Genomic DNA, 27161 nt, shown 5'->3' with positions numbered 1-27161 from the left:
ACTGGCAGGGGACAAATCAAACCAGTGTTCCCTTAGCCACAGTTCATGCAAAGGGAAACTTCCTGGTGAGGGTAGTGAACCTTGGGAAAAGGGCAGGGATCACAGGACAGTGGGATGTGAGACTCTCAATCTGTCAAGGACATGTCTATCCTTGGAAATAAGCCAGGGATGTTCAAGTGTGATTACGAGTTCCTGTCCTATATTAGCAGATGAGTTAGAGAAAAAAGGAACAGTGCAGAGAAGATTTCTAGCACCGTGGTTTCTTCTTTAATCATTAGGTTGCACAAGAGCTTTACACTAGGGAAAGCTGCATGCAGTCACGAATGCAGCAGAGCCTTCATGCTTAGACAGCACCTTTCTCAGAGGATGTTCTCAAAGCAGTCTGCCTACGTGAGATCTCTTTCACAGTTACTCCCACATATTTTACCGATGAAATTGCTGAGACACCAAAATGCCACTCAAGGCTATGCAATAGTCTGTGGGCAACGCTGTTTTTCCTAACAACAAATTTGTCTGAAAGTTCCTTCTCCCTGCTGTTTGTAGAGGGAAAAAAAAAAAGGCTGAGAGCAGAGTACAGAGTGGAGGAAAAAATCCAAAGACACAGAGTTTTCCTATCTCCATGCTCTTCAGACTTTCCTTGTGCTTACAGATGTAGCTGCTTTGTGACTGAACTTGCCGCTGCACAAGGCTGATTTTAAACTATCCCTCACGATCTATGTCAGCGGTAGAGGGAGTTTCAGAGGTGGTAATTTTGTTTGATGGAAGGAGCCGATACAGTTCTGTTGTCAACAACTTGCTAGGCCAGGATCAATTCATCATTATAATTACCTGCCCCGGGCCTCCTTTGGTCTCGCTTTGCTTTGCCAGCTCCCTGGACACGTTACCTGAGCACAGCTTTCTAACAAGCCTGCTGTTGATTTAGTGTCACTCGAGGCTAGACGATTCCTGCCCCACAGCAGCTCCTAGACTTTGCCTACAATGCTTGTACGGAGGCCAAACCACACATCTGCACAAATAAAACCAGGCAAACGTGCACCGAAATGGATAGGCTCGAAAGCACCACTGGAACGCTCTTGAGGACACCCAGCCTTCTCTAGCTACCTGCACATGGCACAAGAGCACCATAAACCCTTCGACTACCCGCCAAAACACGCAGCACGGCAAGGAGCTAACAAAGAAGGCAGAGAGGGTCACTCAGGCCGCTGGGGCAGGTGTCACAAGTCTGAGAAAAGCTATTCATCACCTCAGAAGTCAAAGCAAACATCGCCAAGATCAAATGTTCACAACGTCCAGCTTCCCTTAATACCTAAAGATCGTTTCTACTGAGCCCTCGACAAGGGGCCTCCTGGATGAAAGACCATTTCCTCATTCAAAGGAGGCAAGTGCAAAAGTGGTGCTCTTTAATTAGGTTTAAAGAATTTCTAAGTCAAGATTAAAGAGTTGCACCGTAAGCAACAAGAGTTGGTAGCACTGAGTACACTGGGAGGTAAGGATAAGTTGCTTTATAAATATGTGTGGGCAGGGGACAGTGTAAACGCATGTTTTTAGGCAACATGGCTGACCTTGCAAGAAATGTAGGGGTATAAACGAACCATTTAATAAGTCAGTCATATATCGGTCTTCATTTTCAAAAGACGGTGAACTGTATTCAGAAAATGCATATTCAAACTTTCTGAAACCAAACTTAAGCAGAAACCATACCCAGAGTGCCCTTTTTTCAAATTTATTTTTTAAGTACTTCCTGCATCAGCCAAGTTTCTGCAGACTGTCCTTTTGGTTTCGGTAGAGCTGGGGGTGCTGGCAGTGGAGAGAAGGGACTTTACGTGGAGGAAGGTGCCTAAATTGCACTGTGGAAAGGTAAACACCCCCAAAAAAGGTTTCATTATAGATAGAAAAGAAATGATGGAAGATCTCCCAAAAAAACCACATAATTGCTCCAGCAAAGATCCTATCTCTACCTGTGCAGCAAGCTCAGATTTCTCATTTTATCTTCCTGCAGACCCTTCAGAGAATAATTGTGGAAAAAGCTGAGCAAAAAAAGCCTCTTACAACCAGATTTGGAATGATTTCAGAGATCTTTTGCTCTTGCTTAGAAGGAATAAAAAAATCCATTTATTCTTATCAATGAAAAGGAAATTATAACAAGTAATTAAAAGCGTTAGAAGAAGTTTTCCAAAGGCCTGAGATGAAAAAGGCTGAGTAATAATAATAATAATAAAAACCCCAAACTGACTGTCTTGCCAACACAAACTGGGAGAAGAAAGTTTAAATCAGCCAGGAACTTCCTGATAGATTTAATCTGCTCCCAAAATTCAGACAGAAAGGCCATGCTATATGCTCTAAAGGTAGGGACGGTACTAAGAGCCGGAGGAGCGTCTGGGCTGGGAAGGGGAGGCACTGTGGGACAATCTCTTTCTGGGGTGACGGTAACAGTGGGGTTGGAAGGCCAGGAGAATCCCCTTCCTCTCTCCGGTACCCTTCCCACACCCCTTCTGCCCTCAGGCCTGCTGCTGCCTGCACAAGGTTTCCCTGTCAAGGGAAGAGGAAGAAGCGTTGGGCAATATTTAATGGGAATGCCTGAACTGGCCCTGAGAATGAGCGGGCCCCACACAAATGCAGCCTTTCCTTCACAGGAGGCTTTTGGCTGCTGCACCAGGAGCTGCTGCACCAGGAGCTGCTGCAGCTCCTGCTCTCAGTCAAGAAACCTGCACTTAGTTGAAGATAAACATCAACTGCCTTCCTATCAGCCTGAGGTTCTGCATTAAAACATCCCTCATTATCATCACTCTGCCGCTCTCTTACTCTTTCAAACACACTATTTGTTCCATCCAACATCACTCTCTTTGTGATTTCGGCTTACTGGGACTTCTCCAACAAGGTGGTACAGCATTTTTAATTAAATAAAAGTTACTTGAGCAGCTGATGTAACTGTTTTATTAATGTGTGGGAGAGTTAATCTCACTACGACAGCTCTTTTTTGAATGTATAAAGCAAAGCTGCCATAGGCCAGATGTGCCTCATCCCCCGGGGGCAGCACAGGATCACCAACTCCCTTCACCTTTAGTGCGGGCAGGATCACCACCCCAAAATGTCTATCCTTAGGAATTAAGCAAGCCATTAAGCACCCAGCATTTCTTCTCCCCTCTCAGCAATAAATACACAATCAGCACCTAAGTAGCTCTCCAAGTAAAATTTTGGTGTACTTATTATCCTTCCTACATCGTTATTCTTTATGCCCAGAGAGAGACAGCCATTAACCGCCTTCCTGGCCATCAGCACAAGCGACCTGCTTTGGAGCTAACACATGAAAATAAATGTACACACCTTGTTAGCCAGGGCTGGGCTGTCAACGCTCCTCTGCATGGAGGGTGGCACTTGGTAAATATCTTGCCCCACGAGACCATGACTAGTGGGTATCTGGTAGATTCCCTGATTCAGGTGGGAAGGTGGCACCTGGTAGACGGGGTCCCGTGCGACGGCATGCGAACTTGGCACCTGATAGATTTTTTGTTGGTTGAAGGATTGATGTGTCAGTCCCGAACTGGACATATCCTGAGCAGAAGCACTGTCCTGCACCACGGGGCCTATCAGAAGTTTCACACGGTTGCCCGGAACGATGCCTTGCCGGCCATGTAAGGAGCAGAGCCACCATCCTTCAAGGCCTTCGGTGTTCTGCTCTATCACTGTCAAAATGTCTCCTTTGCGGAAAGCCAACTCCTCTGCGCACTCAGGGACGTTATCGTACAGGGCTCTTGCCATAAGATTCTGTGGAGGAAAAGAAAGGGAAGAAATAAAAATGAATACACTAGTTATTTAAAAAAATCTTCGCAGAGTTAAGAACTGAGTTTGAAAACGATGCGCAGCAAAAGAAAATACCATGGAAATCAAACAACACAGGATTTCTTTTTCCTAAATCAGAGACAGAAGATACTTATACATCAGTGCTAGGTACCAAATACTAGTAGGGAGCCCATCCCTATGTAACTTCAGAGGAACTTCAGGGCAGCAAGGGGTGGCTGTGGCCTATGCCAGCGCACACAGAAGCATGCGTAAGCAAACGTGCTTGAGCCCAGCAAGCCGTGCAGCCACAGGCTGAACCCCACGTATGCCCTGGCGCCTCAGGCAGGCTCTGCCACCAGCGCTGAGCCCGGCTCTGGCACCCCTTCCCCACCAGCATGTGGTGCCATGTGGTTTTAGTCAGCCTGGAGTCCATATCAACTTCAGGTCAGCGAGTTACAACTGTCTTCCTAAAAACCTGCGCTCTTTCCCTTCCTCTTTTTCTCTGCAAGCCCCTCTGGCACATCCAGCCCCAAATAATCCACCAAGAGAAGGAGTCGTTGCAAAGCAGGCAGGCCGTATGTCCTGGCATTCCCAGGGCTGTCACAAAGGCCCCGAACATCACATTTCTTGGCTCTGGTGATGCTTCCAAATAGCATCTAAAACAACCGCTTGCCTGTCTTTCCGTGAGGGCAGCCAGCCGAGATGGTTATAAACTAATTGCAAGCACTTGAAATAATAAGGAGCCCTGGAGTGTTCTGAGGTATCTGGACGCAGCATTCAAACTGAAATGGTGCTAATCCATCCTAAGATGAGATATGTTTTGCTGCAGCTGCCTTCCAGGTTTATCTGTCTTCTGCTAAGGGGACAATGTCAAGTACTGTTTAGGGTTTTTTTTATCGAGTGTGTCTCTTGGACAAATCAAAATATTTTTAGCCTCCCCTTCTTTTATCTTTTGCCACAGACAAATGCTGATGTTTCCCTATCATCTCTGCACTTATCATGAGAGCTGACTTCCATTTGGCCTTGCTCAGTTCAAAATTTAAGGGTAGCAACAGCCAGGAGGTTGTATGAAGGGCTGGGTGGTAGAAGGAAGCTCAAATGTCACATAAAAGGTAGATGAATGGGCTTCTCCCAAGACATGTGGGGTTGAAACAGGGTGCACGGGATCAGTTTTCTTTTCTCTGAATGGAGAATCAGCTTTCAAATGCCTGAGAAATGCTGCCTGCGCCTTTCACCAGCATCATTAGTGAGGTCAGTATAAATTAAGCTTTGGCCTGGAAAAGCGGAGCTTCCACTTGGAGCTCCCATGCTAGTGGCTGCACTGGGCCCCACGTTTCTCTCTGTCTACGCTGTTCCTCAGCCAACAACACAAAGAAACGTGAATAAAGAGAGCAAGGAGCAGCTCTGCCCACACCTTGCCACAACTGTAGGACTGATCTTTAGCACGGTGAAAACCACAGCGCTCCTGTCTAGGATCTTACAGCGGTACCGGTCCTGTGTTGACTTTGCTGCTCGGCCGAGCCCAAGAAGCTCACAAAAGAAAAGCTCCTGTCTAGCCTGAATATTCAAGTTAATCTAATGTCTTTCTAATGTGGTTTTCATAAGAAAATTCACCAGTATGCCTAGCTGAGCTTCTTTAACTGACTGCTTAAAAAAGGCCTTTGCAGAGAGGGTTATTTAAAGAAGGAAGACGATTACAGGGGCCCCACAAAACACACAGGCTATATATACAAGAAATACCTTTAATTACTAAGTAGAGAGGAGTAAGTATTTGAAAAGGCTGATTAGCTCCTACAGCAAAGCAAATCTCAGCACAAACCCTGGAATGGTGCTTGAATTAGAGCAGATAAAAGTTCCCATGTGAATTTTTTTATCCCAGCTGCTCATTATCTCTGTCCTAGTGACCTTCTCACCACCTGGCGTGCTGCATGTTAATACTTTCTGGACGTGCTTCAAGAGCTTTCTTGCTGAGAATAGCTTCAGAGCCTCGTTGTCCATGTTAACTCAGGCCCCAGCATGTGAATTAGACTAATTGGTTGCCACTCATTTCGCAGCAGTCCCAGCGAGGCCTTCAGATGGCTCGTGGCCACCAGCATCGCTCACTGACGGAGCAGCTCACATATTTCTCCACAGGCAAAGCAGCACTGGAACCAAAAGTATGAATCTTGTTACTTACTTGCCTATCGCATAAGTGCCGCTCACGCTGGGCACAGCCGTTATGTTTTGACTGCCTCTGCTCTTCCTACACAGCATTTCTTAGCATGAGCTTTAGGAACATGTCACAGTTGCTTTCATTAGTTAGCATATTTGGTCTTAGGGAAAAATGAAATGGTCACCACAGATGCTCATAAGCAAAGCTTTTAGGAACCACAGAGCTACATTTAACCTGCTGGGGTGACCAAGATGGGAGCTACGACTTTGTCACACACAGATAATATCCTGATGCAAGTTACTCTCCATACTTGTTACTTGTGCACTTTATCTAGACTGAACTAGCAGGTCTGAATAACGTTTGGCTGCTGTGGGCATCTCACAACACACATCTCCCACATCTCACAACACTCATCTCCCCAGAGACAAGGCTGGATTATCTGAATTTAATTTTGACTTGCTCTTATAGACATAAATCTGTCACTGAGGTGTCTGTGAAACAAGCACTGAATAAGCACTGACATCCAAAGGCAAAGGCAAAAGCACAGGAGTGACCTTTTGTATGATTAAGTGCTAACAAAACTTAGCCATTTCCTAAACAAATAAGAAAACTGGCACTAGGGAAATGGTTGATGAGAAACTTGTCTTGGAGCTTGTTTTGGCAACTGGGAAGTTGCACAAAAGTCCCTTTATATCACTAACACAGTGTGTAAAAGAGGAGGGTGACAGGCTATGACAGGAAAGGTCAAGTTCTGAAATAGCAGGGGGAGTATCTGATCCTCGAGTAGGAACAAATTTTGGTTTGCCATGGAAACCTGCTGTGCTTCATAAAATGACCACGTGGGCAATTACTCCCTTCTTTTAAGAACATTAAGGATGGAAGTTGCTACCTTAGGGGAGAGTGTAGGGAAGATGGGGCCAAACTCTTCTCAGTGGTGGCCAGTGACAGGATGAGGGGTAACGGGTGTAAGTTGAAACACAGGAAGTTCCACCTCCATATGACGAAGAACAACTTTTCTGTGAGGGTGACAGAACCCTGGAACAGGCTGCCCAGAGAGGTTGTGGAGTCTCCTTCTCTGGAGATCTTCCAAATCCACCTGGATGCCACCCTGTGCCACGTGCTCTGGGTGTCCCTGCTGAAACAGGGCGGTTGGACTAAATGATCTCTAGAGGTCTCTTCCAACCTCAACCATTCTGTGACTCTGTGATTATTGCATTAAATGCCTGATAAGAGCAGTTGTGCTCTCCTCAAAAGCTGGAAGTGGCTGTGGCCTAGATCCAGGCGCTTCCTTCCGAGCCCCGTGTGTCACAGCAGCACAGCAGCCAAACCTCAGTTAGTGAGTGCTGCTCTAGAACTCATTGCTGGGAGGAAAGACTCAGCTCAGAGCACTTTTCTTCTCAAACCTTACTAGTAACACTGTCATATTTTGAAGTTTAAGTCAGGGTCTGGCCCCCACTGCATTAATACTTGGTACAGAAAAAAAACAGAAAGTGTTTGTTCTCAAGAAGCTTAAACCCCTAAAAACCTTGAACTTGCTGAGCACAGTAGAAAGCATCCTCTGTAAAAATCACTGAAAAAAAAAGAAGTTTTTCAATCCTCTGTTAAAGAAGTGCTATCACAGTTGTCAGCAGGCCAAAATGAAACACAACCCGACTCTAGCAGGGGGATTTTAGCTGAAACATGTTGCAAGGAAAGGCTCGGCAGATTGTGGACATGCCTTGTGCCACAACTTGTATCTAAAAGCTAAACTGAAATGGATGCTCTCTAGATTAAATGCAGATTACAGTGCCTGCGGCCTCACATTTCCACATTAGTTGAGACAAAAGTAAAGCTTTTAAGTTCTCCCTGGGCAAACTCTTGGAATTTGTAACTTCGGGTTTTTTTTTTTAATCGATGGTTTCTGTACCTGGTGCTGAATACAGAAGGATGGAAATATCTTAGAAGAATTTGACCTGTTTGGTTGGTCTTCCTCTAGGGGAAGAGGACCAGCCGGCTGCTGCTGAGGCCGAGCGGCAGGAGAGCGGGGAGGCAGGAGTCAGAGAGCGCGCTGGAGAGATCGACGCTTGCTGCCCAAGTAAACACTCGCAGTGACGCAGGTAGCAGCGGCGTGAGGCGCACGCAGCCACAGCAGCACATAAAGGCCTAGGAAACGCCACGCTAGGAGATGAAGCACAGGGGGCTCGTGAAGCGCCAGGCGCTGCAGTGCCAAAGCCCTGCGGCAGGGCAGCCCCTGGGCCTCCCAAGCCAGCTCCGCAGCGAACGAACACTCAAGGAAAAGGCACAAGCAACCCCGAGCTCGAAGAGCTGCAGCCGCTTCCCCCAGCGAAGCAGCACGAGAACGTTCCCCAGCAGCCTCTGCATGCTGACATCCCCTCTGCGTGTGCGTTTTCATTTTTCCTGCCCTGTTTGGTCTTTTTTAATAGGCTTCCCGTGTGAGGAGTTTGTGAAAACAGTAAAAGGGAAATGACTTTTATTTTCTAAATGCAAAAGGGTGGAACTCTTTATTTCTATTATTGAACAATCTGTTTCTTCAAACTCCAAGCAGCTCCAGTGCGACTCTCAGCCAGCCTCAGGAAAAGGAAGGAAGAAAGGAACAAAGGAAGGAAAGGAGAGGGCTCTCCCCCCACCCAAAGGAGTGTCTATGTGCAGAGCCACAGTTGCAGTTAGGTCTGATGACTTTTAATTATCCTTCACACCATATTTATGCAGGTTCCCTTGCCTACCTTTGGTTTTCATTACCCCTTGTTTTGGCTTTACGCCTCTTCAAAAAACAAATCGCTGCTGCTCCAAAGCAAGCGTCAGCATTTGTGTGCAGCAGTTAGGTGGGCTGTGGGAAGCCTGTCGGTAAAAAATTGCCTTTAAAATTAAAAAAAAAAAAAAAAAACAATTTGAAAATTTAGTGAAGGGTGAATTTTATCCTGAGAAAAATACTTTGACTACAAACAGTCCTGGTGAAAGGGAGGGTCATTCATGCTCTATTGTGCCTTGTGACAGAAGAGCCTCAGTGGGAGAGTTATTGCGCAGTTTAACATCAGTGCCTTTTAGCTCCTATTCCCTTTTCTACATTTTTCTGTCACTGCCTCTGAAATAAAGAGTCTATTGTGCTGCATTTGCAAGAAAAGCAACTACTGAGGCATGGTAGGTAAAAGGTCTATCTGTAGTGAGCGGCTTTTCATTCGGGCTGTTTAGTAGAAGCTGACAGAAGTCACAGAGTAAGACATTCAGCCTTGGAAAACGCCTCCCGCTGCTCTTCCCAAACCTGGAAGAGGTCAGTGTGAACAGCAAGCAGTGTCTGGTACGTACCCAGCTGCACCGACGTGTTCTTAGACAAATCCCGAAGGGCACAAACGTGCGGAATGGACTGGAAAGGGCTCCTTGCTGCTTGACAGGCCCCCAGTTTTGCTTCTAAGCTCTTCCTTCTCAGCTTTCACCAAAAAAGATGTTCTGCTTTAAGGCATTTTTTTTTTCTAGTACAGTATCACTAGCCAAACTAATTAGGAGGTCTGCTGGCTGGAAATTAAGGCATTTTTTTTTCCATACACAGATTTGCAGGTTGTCCTGACAGTTGAGGAGAGAAAGCTGTAAGGTAATAGCTCGAGCAAAGCCCTAAAAGGAAAGGTCTTCTGCTCCAGGTCTCCTTACAGTCCGGTCCTGAACATCTCTGGAACGGAGGCCGTCAGGCAGGCTAGGTTATGTCAAGGTGTCTGGAGCTGCTGTGATGTGGAAAGGCTTTGGGCAGCACAGGAGAGGGGCCAGTGCGTTGCCTCAGTGCTCCTCGGAGCTGATCCAGCCTGTCTGCCTGGCCCAAGGGGTCTGGATTTCCAAGCCCATTCGGGGTTGCTTTTATGCGGGATGACTGGTTATACTGAGAGCAAGGATGACAAATGGCCATGTGCCATCCTTACTGGTTTATATTGGTGTAAGCCTAAGCAGGGCATTATGGTTGCCTGTGTGCTACTATTTTTTCCTCTTAACTTTCCCTACTGGCATCGTTCAGATGCAGCCACTTGCAGCTTTCGCAGACATGACACTCCACCCAGCAAGGCAGCTGGTGCCGAGGCATTTCACACTTCTGAGCAAGATGCTGATGTGATCCATCGGCTCATGCAAGACGGGGATTTAAAGTTAATCTGAACACATGAGAACACAGCACTCTCAGTTCTGAGAATCACTTTTGTTCCAGCATAGTTGCTTCCTTTTAAGCAAAAAGGAGGCACTCACAAGCCCAGTGTTTTTTACAGACACTCAGCACTGTTCGCTGCAGAACTGAAGCACAGCAGTGAACCCTCAGGAAGGAATCCAAACACGAGTCCAAATGAAGGAATTATGCATAATAAGGGCAGCTTCCAAGTGATGAAAGAGAAGAAGAAAGCAGAGAGGGGAAATGCAAAAAATGAAAATTAGAGAAAGCGATGCTAATTGAAGCTTTGGCTCACGTGAATAAAACGACTCATTGTTCTGCACTCAGTACATCAGCTTAATGTCATGTCTGACATCTTAAACCAGACAAGTGTGTTGAAAACAAAGCAAAAAGTTTTCTGGCTCTGAATATGTATTAAGCATGTATTAAGTATGTACTAAGAGCAATGGAATGATAACTTTATACTGCTTAAGAAGACAGCAGGGTAGCAGCTTTGTTTGTTTGGATGATATTCTTTGGTCTCTTTTTGGTTACGCCTTGGCTTTTTTTTTTTGGAAAATTTTAGTTCAGTTCAGTTGAGGTGGTGGCCACTGGGGCACCACCTCGTTGGGTTGCTGGGTCTGCTTTCCTGGGCATTACAAAGCTAATTACTGAAGTCAAGTTTTAGATCGTACGTTAAACAATGATTTTTGATGCAAAGAAAGATGATTGTATCACAAACGCCACCTGAAATACAAAAAACCTTTGAGATGGTTATCGAGCACATGGGGGGATCCACTTAACCCAAATGGCAACTCCCTTTTCCTGCACAGCGACCTGCTGTTTGAGTCCCGTGCGCTGCGACTCAACACGCCAGCGCTGGGCTGGAGAAGGGCACACCTGAGGTACTGCTTTTTCTCCTAGCATCAGGGGACCAACGTGCTTTGCTTCTGAGCTGGCAGACCACCCACCCTGTTTTGGGGGTAGCATAAAAAGAACACCTGGTCAGTGACAGTAAAATCTACAGTGAAGCAGAGCAGTGAGCTATTAATCACATATTTGGATCTTAGTCCCTTGTCCCATGAGTTTGGGGGTTTTGGGAAGTGCTGAAATACCACTTTTTCCCCCTGCTCACCCTGGGAAGGCAAACCACACAGCCTGTACCTTCAAGGAGTATCAATATTTGGGGAAATTCCACCACACCTAACTCCCTAAGTCCTCTGTATGTATTTTAAGCCTCCTCAGAAGTTTCCTTTTCCCCCGCCCAAGGAAGGGCGTGCTCTGGCTCCATGACTTTAAAAGGCCTTTTCAAATCTGTCCCAGGGCTGTGCGCCTTCTGTGACATCAACAGGAAAAAAAAAAGGAAAAGAAAAAACAAAGCATGCAAACAATAGCCCTAGAGTAAATATGATCTCAGTGCGATTAAACCGCAGCACATCAGAATCAAAAGGCATGTGGAAAGCCTACCCCCTTTCCCTTGGGCAAGCAATTAAAAATCTAATGAAAGGAGATTGGATGCCGAATGCTTAAGGAGCAGAGCAGAAGGGGGGAAAAAATAAATGGAAGGATGGAAAGAAAGAATCCTGGACTGTGTGTTTTGAGTTCTCAATTTTCCATTTTCTGGCACTTGTAAAAAGTCTTCTCCCAGACAAACTTTCCTTAAAAGACCCTTCTCCCAGATTTAACCCTTCTCCATAGAACCTTTCAGGGGAACAATCTCAAGTCAGTTGGCAAGCAACTGTAGCCATGTGGAGATAAAACTTCTGCAACTGCCACCCAATGATTTCGACCTGATATTTTCAACTTTGGGAAGTGTGCCTATGTATTTTTTTTCAATCTAAAACTTAGCTGAAGTGGGACATGCATTTCCTCCCTGCTCTCTCCAGAAGTTCTCCTGTGACTTGGTATCAGCAGCTGCAAGCTGGGAAAGCCTGAGCATCCCAGTTTGGGAATGAGCTTCCCAGCTCCGAGGATGCTCCCAGGCTGCTGCCAGCCCCGAAGCAGGCTGGTGGCGTGACAGGAATCACACAAGGCTGCGGTGGGGACCAGCCTGGCTGACAGAAAAGGTTTCCAGGTCCAGTTAGGGTCCTCTCCCCATCACTGGGCACTGGCCAACAAAAGTCAACAACTCTCCCTGAACATCTCGATTTTGACAAGCTGATGTTTTATAGGGAAGGGATGGGGGAGATGGTTTTTGTTTCTTAAGTAAGTTGTAGATCAATGCTTATTCTGCAAAAGAAGTGAAGCTTCACCCACATTCTTGATTACTTGAGGGATTGATTTGTGCAGTTTCTGGAATGCAAAATAAGAGAGAGCAGGACATGTAGGGAGAAGGGCAAAAGAAGAATATCTGCCTGTAACGCAGGTCCTTCTGTAACAGTAAAAATGGCCTATTATCCTTACCTGGATGTAGAGTATCTAGGGAATGGACATTCACATGATTCTATCTACTGCAAACCACATACCATTCCTATTTCTCGGCCTTTCCAAGCAGGCTAATACAGCCTGACCGCAAATAAAGTGTCTTTAGGACAAACACAAGAAAAATAGAGAGGCAAGAATAGACCTCATCCCTACAGAGAAAAAAAAACAGTTTTTGTCACGGTATGCGCTTGTGTTCCTAGAATGGCAGGCAATAACTTTAGCAGTCCTGTTTCTCATCAAACACAAGCTACATCCAAATCTGCTGTGGAAAAATGAACTCCTTAAAATTAAGACAGTTTCCACTACTGTAATGTCTAGACCAACAGGCAAAAGAAAAAGGTCACTTTCCAAGAGCAGCCTGTGAGAGACAGGCAGCAAAACTACAGAGCTGTATTTATCACTGCTGGAGCTCCTCTGAAGTGCTTATGGCATTTTAAAGTGAAATTAATCTGTAGATCTTAGAGCCAGGCAGGTGCCTGACTTCTCTTGGTATCAATGAGACTTAAGTGTCTAAATGCCTGTAATAAACAAATCTAAATGAACCAAGCAAAACAAAAACTTCAGTCTTTAGTGACCTTGGTGCATCTATTGTATGCAGAATTCATTCCCATGCTCCTAGCATCTTTGATAATAAAAGATGACGATGTCATGTTTTTCTGCTTCAGGTATGCACAGAGACACAAGGCTGTTTGCCCTTCGCAGATACTGAGAGAATGTCCTTCTCTTTTTTGCATTTCTGTGCACTAGCAGGAATGCTAGCAATTTGCAAGGAGAAAAACAGGACTCATCTCCCACTGTTCCTAAAGCTGGCCAAAGCAACTCCAGCAGGGGAACGTGGAGGTGTGCACAACTAAGCAGAAATTCTCCATTTACATTTCCCATTTATTGGGCTTTTATCTACCTACGTCACTAGTCACACCTGGCTTAATTGCAATAACTCTGGAATTTGGAATGCTGCTGTGAACTACAGCAATATAAACTTTTCCTGAGCCAGTACACGCAGTAGTTCAACGTTTGGTGATAAAACACCAGTCCAAGGATAACCTTTCTTAACCCTGATTGTTACAGGAGTGTTCAGGAATTTTTGTACGTGGTCTTAAGCAGCCTGGTCCAGCAGTTGTTAACCACCTCACAGTAACGATCCATGAAATTTCCCCCAAAGGCAAAGTCTGTCTTCTGCAAAATGGTTGTCAGTGGCTTAGCAGCATTACAGAACTCTCTCCTCATGCACTTGAATCTTTCATTTTCTGAGCATGTTTCCATACAGTCTGGTAGGCAGTTCCGCTGTGCTCTGAACTGACTGTGCCCCTCAGATCAGTCTTTGATAGCATGGCACTGTTTGAATGATTAGCAGTGGGTCAAGAGGCCTCAAGGCAAAATAATAGTCTAATGTGACTGCAATCTTCAGCAGAATTTCAAAAGCGTAAGTAAAAACCCACAGATTATAACCATTCTATGTCTCTAGTACTTCCTGGGGTCAAGCTGAAACGCAAGTATCAAAAATATAAGGAAGATTGTTCATGTGCCAGTTCTGGTTCCCCATCTTACACTAGGTACTACTGGACAGAGATATCTATGTTACTCATGAGCAGGTATTAGCATAAAAAGCAAGCAAACAAACAAAAAATCCACAGAAGTTTAAAAATCATGCAAAAACCTGCATGCTACACAGTTCCTTTCCTTCCTCTGAAAGGAATCTTACAGCAGCCTTAGTACCCACCCTTGTAAAAATGGAACTAAGAGCACTGTGCTACCTTGCAAAGTCTTTAGGAGAGCAAATAAATCATATCATGACAATTGCTCAAAAACCCCGAGGCATTGAGGAAAATATTAGGTATATGCCTTCACTTTTCATATGTATTTATATAAGTGGTATGTGCATGTACTGGGGGGCAGGCAGAGGTCATTGCAAGGAACAGCATGAGCATGGAAGTGACTGTGGGCCTCCAAGCTTTGGGAAGTGGCCAGTCCTAGCTGAGCATCTCCCTAGTATTGCTCCTGACAACTGCCATTAGGCCTGACACTGCCCCACTCCTGCCATCTCTCTCCATACAAAAAGAGAGAAAAGAGCAAAATCATGAAGCTGCCATCATACATCCATGGCTGTAACAAAGCACAAGCTTGGGCAGTTTTCACTCGGCTGGTTTGTGGCTCTTATGCTATCTTTTACAAGGTTTTACTGTTCCTATTTACTTTTAGGTTTCATTGTTTTCCTTCTTACTATCTCAACAATCACACGGTGACAAAGAGGAGTGTGAGGAGTAAACAAAACAGAACGGATTTGGTTAGTAAAGTACATGCAGTTCTTTTCCCTTTACATGGCCCGATACTTAAAAGTCTTTCATTGCCAGGGCTACAGGCAGCTTTTCACACAAGCATTTCTGGTTGGAATATAGTATTCCTTCCCAGTGACACTATTTTGTTTGCCTTGGCAAGCAGGCATTGTAATCAAGTCTATATATTACAGCGCTGTGCCTTAGCACAAATGGCAAACATTTCAAGCCCTGTTTACTTAGGTTTCTTCCTTGCCCAACAAATTACCTAAAAATAGATCATTAAGACCTCGTATTTTACATCTACGTCATTCCTTTTGGCAGAAACAAGGCAAGGAATGCAGTTGTTCTCTTCTCTTTCACCAACTGTTTGGATATTTTAGTCAAAAGATAAGCCCCCCTTTCTCCTACCCCTGTCTTTTCACCTAGCCTGTGAACAGCCAACAAATCACAAAAGCCTTGGTACAGAAGTGCCCCCTCCTTTTTGTTCTGCCACACTTTTGTTGTCCAAGAGAGAAGGGGATGGAAATCATTGACCAGAGAGATCCTCTCTCACCCATGTTCTTGTCTGATCATGGTAATCCCCCTGACATTTCTGTTCATACTGGGATACATTTCAGCTGTGGCTGCTTCATCCTTGGAATCCGAAGCTATGTTTGTTTTCGGAAATGGTTGATTTTACCTTCTGAAATACAGAATACTAGATCGACATTCCATGAGGACACGACGGGAACTCGTAAAATACAACCGCAGTAAAATTCTGAATCTGCTGAAATCCATACGGATTGTCCCACTGGTTTTCAAGGGACTAAGGTCTTATGTAAGAAAAATGTTTAAGAGTGGGATAGAGAATGAAATAAATTTATGTTGAAGAAGAATAAGGAGAAGGAACAAATTTTCAAGAGGTTTATGACTGAAAAGGAGGAGAAACATAGAACTAAGTAGCAGAAAGGAACTCCAGCCCAGCAGTGACCTGTGTTCAGTCACTGACAGTGAAGTCAGGAGCAATGGAGAGAGGAACTCAAGGCCCAACACATGAGTCAGGCTCCACTACAGCCAATGCCAATGCTCTCCTTGGATGGCAGAGCGCATCTCAAACAGTCTGTTAAATGGGGCCTTATCTTACGGACTGTCAGAATGAAGTAAAGAATAAAAGGCCTCAAAATCCTGGAGAATACCAGGAATAGCTGAGCAGACCCAAATGTTCACTTGGAAGCCAGCACATCCCTGGAGTGAGGGTATTTTCCCAGGCAAGACAATAGCACACTCTTTATCATATGCAGAAAATAAAGGAACAAGGTATAGGAATTTGTTCTCTTATAGAAAGAAAACAGCAGAGGCTGAATGACCACCTATTTTCATTGTATGTTACTCCAGGGATAAGAAATAGATCTAAGGATATTTGTCCTAGTTAAACAGCAAGAAGTATCTACTTCACATTTCCCAGGGAAAGTAAACACTGTAGTCTGACAAGAAGGTTTTTGAGGCCAAAAACTCCACCTTCATTCTTCATGGCTCGCTCTTCCTTTGTCTAGCCCGCTCCGTCTAGAATTACGTAACCACCTCCCTGAACCAAAGTGCTCATTCCATCCAGCCGGGGCAAAGGAAACGCTGCAGAGCAGGGAAGACGTCCCCTGATGAGCTGCCTACCTCACCGGTTCCTACTCCTGCAGCGGCCACATACGACGTGCGCTCCCCTCGCAGCGCAGGAGGGATGGAGGTGACACAAAGTCAGGGGGCTGTATAACCAAGCAGGACCACTGCTTTGCCACTGAGCCTCATACGTTGCTTAGTCACAGGCAGCTGGAAAGCATTTCCCGAGCTCTGGACTAACCACGACGCTTTCTGCTCTTTTACTCCCAAGTGCCTGATATTTTCTGCTAAAATGGGCACTTTCCTAAACTAGTGTCAAGCCTGTCTGAACTAGTCTGGGGGAGGAGGAGGAGGAGTGGAAAGGGATAGATGGTGAATTTGATCACGGGCTTCTAATCAGGCAATTATTTAAAAAGCAGAAAAATAAAATCCCAGGTCACCGAGTATCCTTCTCTATCTGCATCTTATACAATTCCCCTTTCTTGGTCACTTTTAATCATCAAGAGATGGTGAAACTGGCAGTAGCCTTGAAAACTGACTCCAAGGTTTCCCAAAGTTTGGGAAAGTTCTCCTGAAAGCCTGAGCCAAGTTCAGGGATACAAAATAAGCATGTATTTGTCTGGGCAGCACTCAGACATCCCATCTTACAGAGGTTTGTAAGCCTTGCTCAACACCACAGAATCAGGGCTCTCTTACACTACACACTGCCCAAATTTAATAAAAAGATGGACTTTGCTTCCAATGCAAGCCAGTCTCCAAGAAAGCGTATGTAATGTATGTGACATTTCTAAATCACCTTTTTATTGATGCTGAAGTTATTTTTGGCAGAGAAAGCAAAGCTTTCCTTCTCTCCCCCTTTTTTTCCAATCACAGAAGATTACGGTATGTCTGTACAGTAATCTAATGCCCTGTAGGCAATCCAGTACCTTGCCCAGATGTTTTTAAGTAGAGCAATATTATGATGGAAACCTCCACATTTGTGTCTTCTGAAAATAAGTCTGGTAAAAGGCTGAACTAAATCACTGCCTTTATTCAAGACAGGAGGGGGGACACAGTGTCCATTTTAAAATATATAGCTTTTTTTTTTTTTTGCTCTCAGCCTATCAAAACGGACTGAAAAAGTGTAATAACAAAATAATTTCATAAGGACTTGGAAGAAAAGGGGATAAATACGCCACAGGGAGAAGCAGAAAAAACTGTCCCAAACCAGTGCTAGACCCAGACATAAATACAGACATATAGAACCGCCTTTTCCTACGAGCAGAGGGATTCCTGTCCCTGCCGGCGCTGCGACACGCGGACACCGACAGCCCTGCGGGCAGAAAAAAGCCCCTCTCCCCTCAACGCCGAGCAAACACCCGAGAGCTCTCCCTCCTCCAACTTCTCTCCGCTTGCCGCTTCATTATTTTCCCTCTTAAAGCCTCCGCTTCCTCGGCCACGGCGCTGCAGCTGAGAGCGGCACAGGCGCGCGGTTAACGGCGCGGTTAACACGGCAAACGGTTAACGGCCACTCAACGATCGCCCCCGCCAAGGGAAACCCCCCATCTCCCACCTCCCAGAGCTCCTGGCGGAGCAGCCCCGGAGTCCCCCGCCGTCCCCAAGCCGGCGGCGGCGCCGCTTTACCTTGTACTTCATGGCTGCGGCGCGCTCGTCCCCCAGCCACCGCCGCGCACAGCAGCTCCGCTCGCGGCCACCCGCCCGCCGCCTCTGCGCGCCGCTCCGCCCGCCCCGCCGCCAGGCTGCCCGCTCATTTGCATGGTGCCGCCCCATTGGCCGACGGGCGCGCTGCCCCGCCCCCTCCGCCGCGGCCCCGCCCCGCAGGCTCGCGCCGTTGGGGGCGGAGCCGCGCTGAAGGGGCACGAGCTGTCGCCGCGGGCGCGGCGGGAACCTCTGCGCGCGGGACGGGCCGCGCTCCAGCTTGCTGGGGTGGACGCGAAGGAAATTCTCGCCTTTGGGGCCAGGCTGGGTCTTCCCCGACATCTCTAGGTCACAGGTGGCCTCAAGGCTATTTCTAGTGAGCGGAGGGAAAACAGCCGAGTGTCACCTTGCACCACCAAATTGCGAGCATAACTCCGTTCCCTAGCACCGTGGCATCCGTAAATGCCCGTGTGACTAATCTGTAGAGAAAGATCTTATTGCTAACACAGCTCCCTGGCTTCTAAAGCATGTAAAACACTTATCTGCTATGTCTGCCTCCATCCCCTACTTCCAGGGTAAAACACAAAGTTGCATTGCACATATTCACTAAATGCATGCCAAAGTAAATGCATGTGAAACCATATTTTTCTTCTTGACTATAGGTGCCCTAATAATATGGGTTCCTGTTAAAACAAGAGATGTGGCAGTTATGAGTGAGGAAAGTGAGTGCCTGCTCTCTGCCCTGTAGATGATGCCACTGTGGCTGCTTTCTTGGTTGCCGTATCATTAGATGCTTTCTTTAAGAAAATAATTATTTCAGTGACTATACCCAGCCAGCTTCTTGTTAGCAGAGTGCAAATCTTTTTGGACTGTTTCTTTAACTATAAAGTTTGACTTTTGCTTGGCGGGGGGATGCGTGTTATTTCCTTTCACTCCCTCTGGGGACAAGACCTTCTCGGAGGGTACATTTCCTAAAGGCAGAGGATGCAATGGCTAAGGTGTTAGCCTGGCATCCAGATTCCTGTTCCCTGAATAAAGCCTCTATAATCTCTTTGCACTCTATTCTTCTTACATGTGAAAACCTCCCTTTTCTGGCAGCATTGTCAAGACAATGAATGCATTAAAGATTGTAAAGAACTTGGTTATCACACCAGTAAAGACTAGGTAAGTGCCAGAGAGGCATATTTCTGACCTCACCTGTTTTTAATTTAGAGTGTACCTGTTTCCCACTCATCCTACCAATATAGGGCTTCTCATGCAACTGGTGTTTTTCTTCTTCAGAACGCCTTACAAATCAAATTATGAACACCAAGCACTTTGTAGAAACTGTACCTCCCCTTTCTTCTAGCCTGCATTGCTTCTGATATTTTAAAAATGTTCCTGACTGGTCTTAACATGGATTACCAGATACATTAATGTAAAATTTTAGCTGTGTTTTCCCTTGTATATGGTGTTTTCCTTTATCATCTTCCACAATGCATTTAAAAATGTTTAAGTAGGTGGCACTGGAATTAAATTTTGGGGCACCAAAACCCAAAAGTTATCAGTGTTGATAGCTATACTTCACAGCTGTAATCGAACAGATAAAAGAATTAGTATTTTATGAGGAAAAAGAATGACTGTCATCTCATGTCACTGCCTCCGTAAAATCCCATTGCTCATTTTATTCAGACTCACTCTCCCCTACGCCAACTCTTGTCTCACCTACTCTGTTTACCCTCTTAAGTTTTCTTTGAGCTTTGAGGGGCCTTTTAATTTCCTCAAAGGTGAAATAGTCCCACTTAGTGCAATACTTCTAGCAGAGCTAGCAGCGTCATGAATATCAGAAATTAGATATACCTTGAAAAGGGGATTTGTAAAAAATGATCCTGTGACCTTGACACATTACTACAAAAGCGAGGATTGTGGAAAGCACGCATTTGTGATCAGCTCAACTGCTTGGTTTTTCTTAATGACCTTGTCAACTGCAATGCCTTGACTATGTAATATTGTATTTCAGGCATAGTCTTGGAAAGTTTTAAATGGCTGTCTTAGGTAATCAGCTAAATTATATAATGGAACATGCTGATGAGGAAGCCAAGACCTGGCTTTACCAGCATCTGTGTTGTAGAGACAACTTGAGCTATATTGTCAAGATTTATAACTACAGGGTCCTATTGAAGTTCTCAGGAGGCTGATTCATGTAACGGGCCCTTTTGCTTCACAGCACAGCAGTGACTGGATTCGCTGCCTCATATTTTATGCCACTGCCAGTAGCACATGAGCTGTGTGGCTTCTTCTCGTGCCGGCATCAATGGCTTTTGTTCACTTTTGCTGAAGGCAAATTAATATTACTCGCTGCTTATTTGGGCAGCCTAGCGCCTCTGTGTTTCTCTCGTGCACTCTCCTGAGTAGCTCACTGCTCCTTTCATTTATCACTGCACTCCTGGACCTTGTTGTCCCTGTGCCCACCAGTGCAGAGCGAGGTTTGAGGTACACGGGGGAGGGCAGCAGGTCAAATGGTCCTGCAGCCAGAGGGGCAGCTTGCTAGCCAAGCTACCTTTGCATCCCGTGCCCCTCAGCAAACAATGTGAAACGGAGCTGCGAGCCAGCAATTCAGCCAAGGACTGCCCTGTGAGCACAGATAGGAGAAGAACGAGAGGCAGATATCCTGCCCAAAAAGGTTACTAAGACAAAAAACCCTTGTTCTCTTTTGCCCATGACACAACCTGAGAAGAGAGAGACCCAGTAAAGTGTCTCTCACAGCTGAGAGAGCCTTTTCAGAACGATCTGTGAGCTCTGGATTTTGGAAGCACCAAGTTATCTTTTTTTTTTTTTTTTTTCTCCCCTGCACAAAGCCCTAGCTATGCTTTGGGTAATGTTGTGCTGCATCTGTATCACTTCTTGCTGTGATACTTGGCCAAGGGACTGGTATTAAAAATAATTTAGTTACAGTGCCACTGCACTTTATGAGCAAAAGGAGAGCCCTAATAACTAACATGGATCTTACAGCCTGTATAATGCTACCTGAACTCATTCAGCTGCTGTGGAGAGCATGGAATTTATTCAGTATAGAATGGTTTTATATACAGTCAGAATTTGGAATTTGCTTGCTTGGAGAAATGTGGGAAAAAAAAGATGAAATGCTGTTGTTTTTTGAAAAGAAAGTAACAAAAATCCATCACTGGTGTGAGCAGGCTTTCATGTCTCTCTAGAGAGAAAGACCCTGCTCTCACCACAGTAAAAATTAATCAGAAAAAAGGTTAAATTTTCATTCAAAGAAGGGAATAGCTTGCATTTCAGCAAAAAAAAAAACATAATCTATTCTTTTTTTTTTTTACTTTTTTCCTTTGACCAGTGATGAAAATCTCAAGACAAGCAGTGTATTGCATGTAATAGTAACAGAAATCTGTCCAGGCAGAAAGAGGGGTGGATAGTGATCTTATATAGCACTTAGATTTATATGTGAAGGTCACATTTTAAGAAAAAAAAACTTAATGAAAGTGTCTTTTTAAATGTGACTATTCTTTACCATTTAATTCATTGCAGAATTCCAAATTTCCTATAATATATATGAACTTATCTTAAAGGCATCACACGCCCTTTGATAATAAAACACAGAAAGTGTTCACATTCTCAGCAAGGGCATTTCATGCAGTGCCTCCTCAGGAATCGCTCATTTAACTTTGTAAGCCAAGCATCAAGGCTGTGTTTCGCGACCCTCCTTCAGACAAGGGGAATAAATGCAGCTCCCTCTGTCCTCTCTGTTTTCCTTCAAATGCCAGCCTGAAAGAAACATACTGGTGTCCTCCCACCCAGCAGGCCTGGAAAGTGAATCCAGCCTTTGTTAGCTGGAGAAATCATGGAAGGCAATTGGAGTTTGGATATTCTGGCACTGGGTTATCACTGAGCCAACCGCCTGGCCCGGTGAACCACGACGGAAAAGGCAGCTCAGATTTTAGGGAAGGGATGAATATAAATACCACTGCAACTGCCATTAGAACCACCTTCTCAGGGGGATATAAGCAAAGGAAAGGGAAGCAGTGGAATCACAATTAAAACAACATTTTTTCTCGTCTCCCCCCAGCGAATTGAAAAGCGAGGGTATAAAATAAAAGCGAAGCAGATTTATCTCTGGTCCAGTGCTCAGCACTAATTGCAGATGAGGAAGGAGAAGAACAGCCTTTTCAGACCCATGCACCCCATCTCCAGCAGGCCGCTTGGAGCATGTCGGTCAGTCAAGAGGCTCCGAGTACTCCACAACGTAAGCAGGAATTTGTGTGGAGCTGTAGAAATCACAGCTGAGTGGCCACAGGCACCTTGGAAGGCCCAGGCAAGTCAGAGCTCTGGGAACCTCGATGCAGTGTGCGCTGCAGTGCAACATGCACTGACCTAACGATTCCAGGGACTCTTCAAAAGGCTTATTCATCTCACAAATACAACCATGTAGCTGTTGTGCCCCTAGAATACCCCTTTATTTTCCTCCCTGACACAGAATATTTTTAATACAAGAGCTAAAAAAGACAGATTTACTTCCAGAAGTGTGGCAGGCAGGCTATTCTCAACTTACTGATGCCAAAAGTAATAAGATTTTTTTTTTATATATTTTTTTTTTTGCCTAAGAAAGGTTGAGAAATAGCAGAACTATGGAGAATAGCAGAAGCGTTCTGTTCTTGCTAATTCATGATTGCATGCATGAAATATGATAAGTGTAGTACAGGGAGGTTAATCAAGAGGAAGCATCTGTTTAGGCATCACAGCGACTTTAAGATGAAAGGAATCCAAAGTTGGAATTGGAATTGCCTAGAAACCTCCCCATAGTTTGGGCACATTAAGCTTTCCATGCTGTTACGAGAAGTCATAGTCATAATGCCCAAAAGCTCAGATCTTTACCTGAACTTTCTATTTAAACTTTCTCCCATTTAAGGAAAATCTTGAGTTAAGATTCTCTTCACATGGATCATGTTCCCCTATTCTACCAGGTATTAAAATTATTCAAATAAATGTAAAATGAGCAGTTTTTTTCTCTGCTACTTTTTTGGTGAAGGCCAACATACTCCCCCCAGCAAAGTGGTCCCAGTTTGGGGACGTGCCAGACTCTTGGCAGTACATGTGCTTGGCATAGTAAATTTGTGAGAAGGGAGACCCGATTCGAATGCCCACCCCAGGGACAAGTGACTTTCTGTGGACTGCGTTAAGTTCCAGTCCTGAAGGAGCCTTTCGTGAAGGCAGGCGTGTGAGTCGGGAATGAGGGTCTGGAATAAAAAGGGTCGCCTTTCTGTGGCAGGAATGCCTCACTTTGGGAAGGTAAAGCTTTGAAGAAAAGCATCAGTCAGATTTTTGCTCAGCAGGTGCTGTCTTTCTTGCTTCCACGCTTACTAGAGCAGTCGCCACCCCAGGAGGTTTGTCACAAATGTGTCAGTGCGCAGCTCTGTCCTTCCAAACACACGTGTCAGCTTTTTCCTCTCAATTTGTGTAGAAAAACGTTTTATAGAAAAATGAAGCTACAAAGTGACATAAAAAGAGGAATGTGGGTTGAAGCCCTAAAACACCCTACCCGCAGATTAAGAACACTTCATCAAAATCCTTGAAAATACATGAATCCTTCGTACAGCACTTCCACATCTCAGCCTTGTTTTAGGAACCCAGGACCAGAGATGCTCAACTTTCAAAATGTGTGATATTTTAACAGGCAAAAATTTCAAATGGCCCTTAGATTGCAGTGACTCATGACTCTTAAGTTGTGCATGAGCACCCAAGTATCGGTCCTGTCACTGGGCTAGGTGTCCATTTTGCTCGTAAAGCCTGCTGGTTTTGTTATCCATGATTTTAGGAACTTCTGACTATCTCCCACATTTCTTTTAGCATAGATAATCTGTATCTGTTACATTGTCTGTCCTCAAGTTTCCCCTCCTCCCATCTCTCACTAGCAACTTTTTCATAGCACCAAAATCATTTCTTCCTCCTAGGGCCTGCAGCTTGGTCATTGACTACTGGCCAGCAACCAGTTCATTTCACTGGGAGGACAGGAGTTGAAAATGAAAATGTAATAATATGCAAATTAGGGGCATTTTTGTAAAATTAATCCAAAGTTTTTTTTTTGCCTTTATCACTAAGTTGCTGATCAGGTCTCAGCTAGAGTCTTGATGAGGAATTTCAGAGGGTTTTACTTCTTTTGGAGGCAGTTGGAGAGAGACCATAAGAAGGGGAGCATCTTTTCCCTCTTACCTCAGCCAGATCTGTTGAAGTCAGTTGATATCTGTAACAAGGGCGAACAGCATGCGAAATGTCTCACACTGTCTAGCTTATTTTTCTCTTCTTTGGGTGTTGGTATTTAAACTTTCATCGCATGCGCAGTGTAAATTTGCATCTCCACAAAACTGCCAAAAATGGTTATCCCTGCTGCCATCAAAATCTGTTTATGGTCTGCTCTCCCCAAATCATTCTTTAAAGGAAAATGACTGATTTCCAAGCCCCTCCTCTTCTTCTGTTATTTTTAACAAGCAACTCAGTCCAATGTCATTTAAAGAGAAGATCAGGGCATTCCTGCGTGTTGCAGGACTCTCAGGAAACAATACTGGAAAAGGAGGAACGTGGGAACTCTGTTCCCTCTCTTTTCCATTGCTAACATTTGTGAACTCTGAATGCTTCCAGCAATAGGGTAGCCAAAGGCAGGGGTTGAAAAGGACAAAGTATATTCCCACTGGCAAAGCTTCTCTTGACTTCACTAGGACCAGGATTTGGCCCATACCATGCAGCATCTTGAGCATCTTGGCTTTGGGTTAACCAGAGCCTCTCAGCCCACTGTCTCTGCAGAGGGAGGCAGCACTGCAGACAAGGGGACTCTCACAGCGTACACCTCAGTTTAGCTTCTGCTTTCCTCAGGCCGGACCCTTAGGCTTGCACAGCTCACAGAGGCACCGTTTTTGGCATGTGAAGGGAAAGCTCCACACAGCAGCAGTTCGCTGGTCACTCCTTCAACGCTTTTATTCTCTTTTCCATCTTTACCACCGTAGTCCATCCTTTCCCACACACTCCACCTGCCTCATGATGTAGGTTGTCACATACATGTATCTTTGCTCCTAAACTCTGATGAGGGTTTGAGTCATAGGGTTGACATGAGTATTCAAGTCCACCCTTCCTCAGAGTTCAGCCTCAGCTGGGAGCTGTGCAGGTCCACCTCCATGTGTACTCATGGATTTTGTGAAGCTACCTTTTCAGAAAGAGCTTAGCTCTTTTTTTTTTTTTTTTTCCTCATCCGAATTTCCTAAAGAATGTATGCCTGGAAGCCATTACTAAAAATCCCGGGGAATGTCCGGGCATTGGAGAGGCTTTTCTCTAATTTCTCAGTAGTTTTGAGGCAGAGCATAGCAGCTCTATGCAGTAATTACGCACTGCGCAGGACCTGACTCATGTTTCAAAAACAGGGCACTGCAGGACACAGCGAGGAACCCAGCTGCCATGGACGTGCTCCACAATGACTACTCCAGAAACGTGTTCCAGTGGAAGATTATGGTATGGGAGAGCCCAAAAAGAAGAGCATGAAGGCCATATATATGCAATCTCCTCTCCTCAGAACTTGAGCATAGTCTAACACGACTATCTCTTGGTGTAAACACTTGCTCACTAGTGTGAAGGCCAAAGATGAGCGGTGAGAGTTTCAGGTATATATGGATAGGGTCAAAAGGTTTGAACTAAAGCTAGTGGAAAGATTCCCTAGACTGGTTTTATAATTTCATTTTCATATCTCCTCAGAGATGGATCTTTTTCTGGTACACAGAGCAAAATTGAGAAAGCAATAGGAAATGCAAGGTCCCAGGTGCTGACTCCTGACCTAAGCAAATAGGTTAAGGAAGCCTTCAGCCAACTTGTATTTATAGGATTTGCAATCACTGTGGGGCAGGAATGGAGACATTCTTGAATTTGTGCAAAAAGGGAAAGAGCAAGAAAAGAAGGTGGAAGAGAGAAGGACAGTCATTAATCAGAGTAGTGAGACGGAAATGGTCAGGGGCATTAGGGGTACAAAGCACCCCACACCTTATAAGAATCAGTAAACCCCTTTCTGTCTTTTGAGAAATCTGTTTCCCTTCTTACTTCAATATTTAAAACATCTCAAATTTGATAAATTTCAAGAAATATGATTCTTAAATATCTAATCACATTCTGGTAGCAGCCAGGGTAATTTTATGAAGACAGACAAACTTCTGCTAAATTAAAAATATATATACATATCACACTAGAAAGTTATGTAAGTCTCTATTTTAAAATCATCTGGTCCTAATTTACTAAATTTACTGCCTCAGAGCTAGTGCCAAACTGCTACATTTGATTTATAGAAATACTTTAGTACATTTTTCCATCAGACTATTGTAGAATATATTTACTGCCTTTTTTATTATTGTTAAAACTGCAGACTTTTTAAAAGAAAAGGAACATTTTTAAAGAGCTTACTGATAGCTTTTCATACCGTGCCAGGAGACATACAGATAGTAAACAACGCTGTGTGTTTAGGAACATTCCACTCGATTTTCAACTCCTTCACCATCTTTTCCTTTGTAATTGAACAAAGTGATCCATCTGGTAAATGGATGTTTGAAAATGTCCAGTTTGTGCCAAACCACTTTTCTTAAGCACAGACTACATATTTTTGAGGCAAATATTTAAACAGCAGCTCTACTGTGATGCATTGCTAGCCATTAAAAAAACACACACAAAATCCAGACAGTGGGGCTGGAAGAAAGCTTAACAAATATTCCATTAAAAATGTATCTAAAAATATCAGGCTAAACAACCCTCTTTCTTGCCCTTTCTTTCCCTGAAAAGGGTTTCCAAATGGGAAATTACTGCTGGGGATTAGAATCTAGGGCCTGTGTTCAGCAAAGCAATTGAGTAAGTGCTTAACTTTGGGCATGTGCTCAAGGCTCTTCCTGCTCAGCAGCTCTTTCATTTGTATGTATGTGCTTCACTGAGCTGGGCCCCTGAAGAGCCTTTGTTCCCTTGTGGAGAAGAGTTCAGAAGAGTTAAGTCTTTGAGGGTTTTGACAAGTTCATGTTAGCTCTTTCCTCCTCCTGCGTCCATCTTTCATTTAACCCAGCCATAAAGTTTACACCGAATGCAAAGTGGTCTCAGATTTATGGATAATGGATAGAGCTTTGGTTCAGTCCTTTCTATAATCCGTATTCATGCCTGTGTTCTGATGTTT

General features: G+C 44.7%; 1 protein-coding gene across 1 annotated transcript in view; it reads right to left on the bottom strand.

The window, feature by feature from the left end:
* Positions 1-17993, bottom strand: part of NEDD9 (neural precursor cell expressed, developmentally down-regulated 9) — a 32656-nt gene extending 14663 nt beyond the window's left edge. Inside the window, exons 1-2 of the mRNA XM_088521724.1 lie at positions 17966-17993; positions 3325-3765 (exon numbers count right to left, since the gene is read on the bottom strand). Coding sequence (XP_088377850.1) covers positions 3325-3765; positions 17966-17977 — 453 coding nt within the window. The 5' untranslated portion in view covers positions 17978-17993. The remainder of the gene's footprint in view (positions 1-3324; positions 3766-17965) is intronic.
* Positions 17994-27161: the final 9168 nt, after the last annotated feature.

This window comes from Tinamus guttatus, unplaced genomic scaffold (assembly GCF_059628265.1).
Source record: "Tinamus guttatus ecotype Peru unplaced genomic scaffold, ASM5962826v1 Tinamus_guttatus_pri_ptg000131l, whole genome shotgun sequence".
Taxonomy (NCBI): domain Eukaryota; kingdom Metazoa; phylum Chordata; class Aves; order Tinamiformes; family Tinamidae; genus Tinamus; species Tinamus guttatus.
This window is presented reverse-complemented; position numbering and strand designations above follow the sequence as displayed.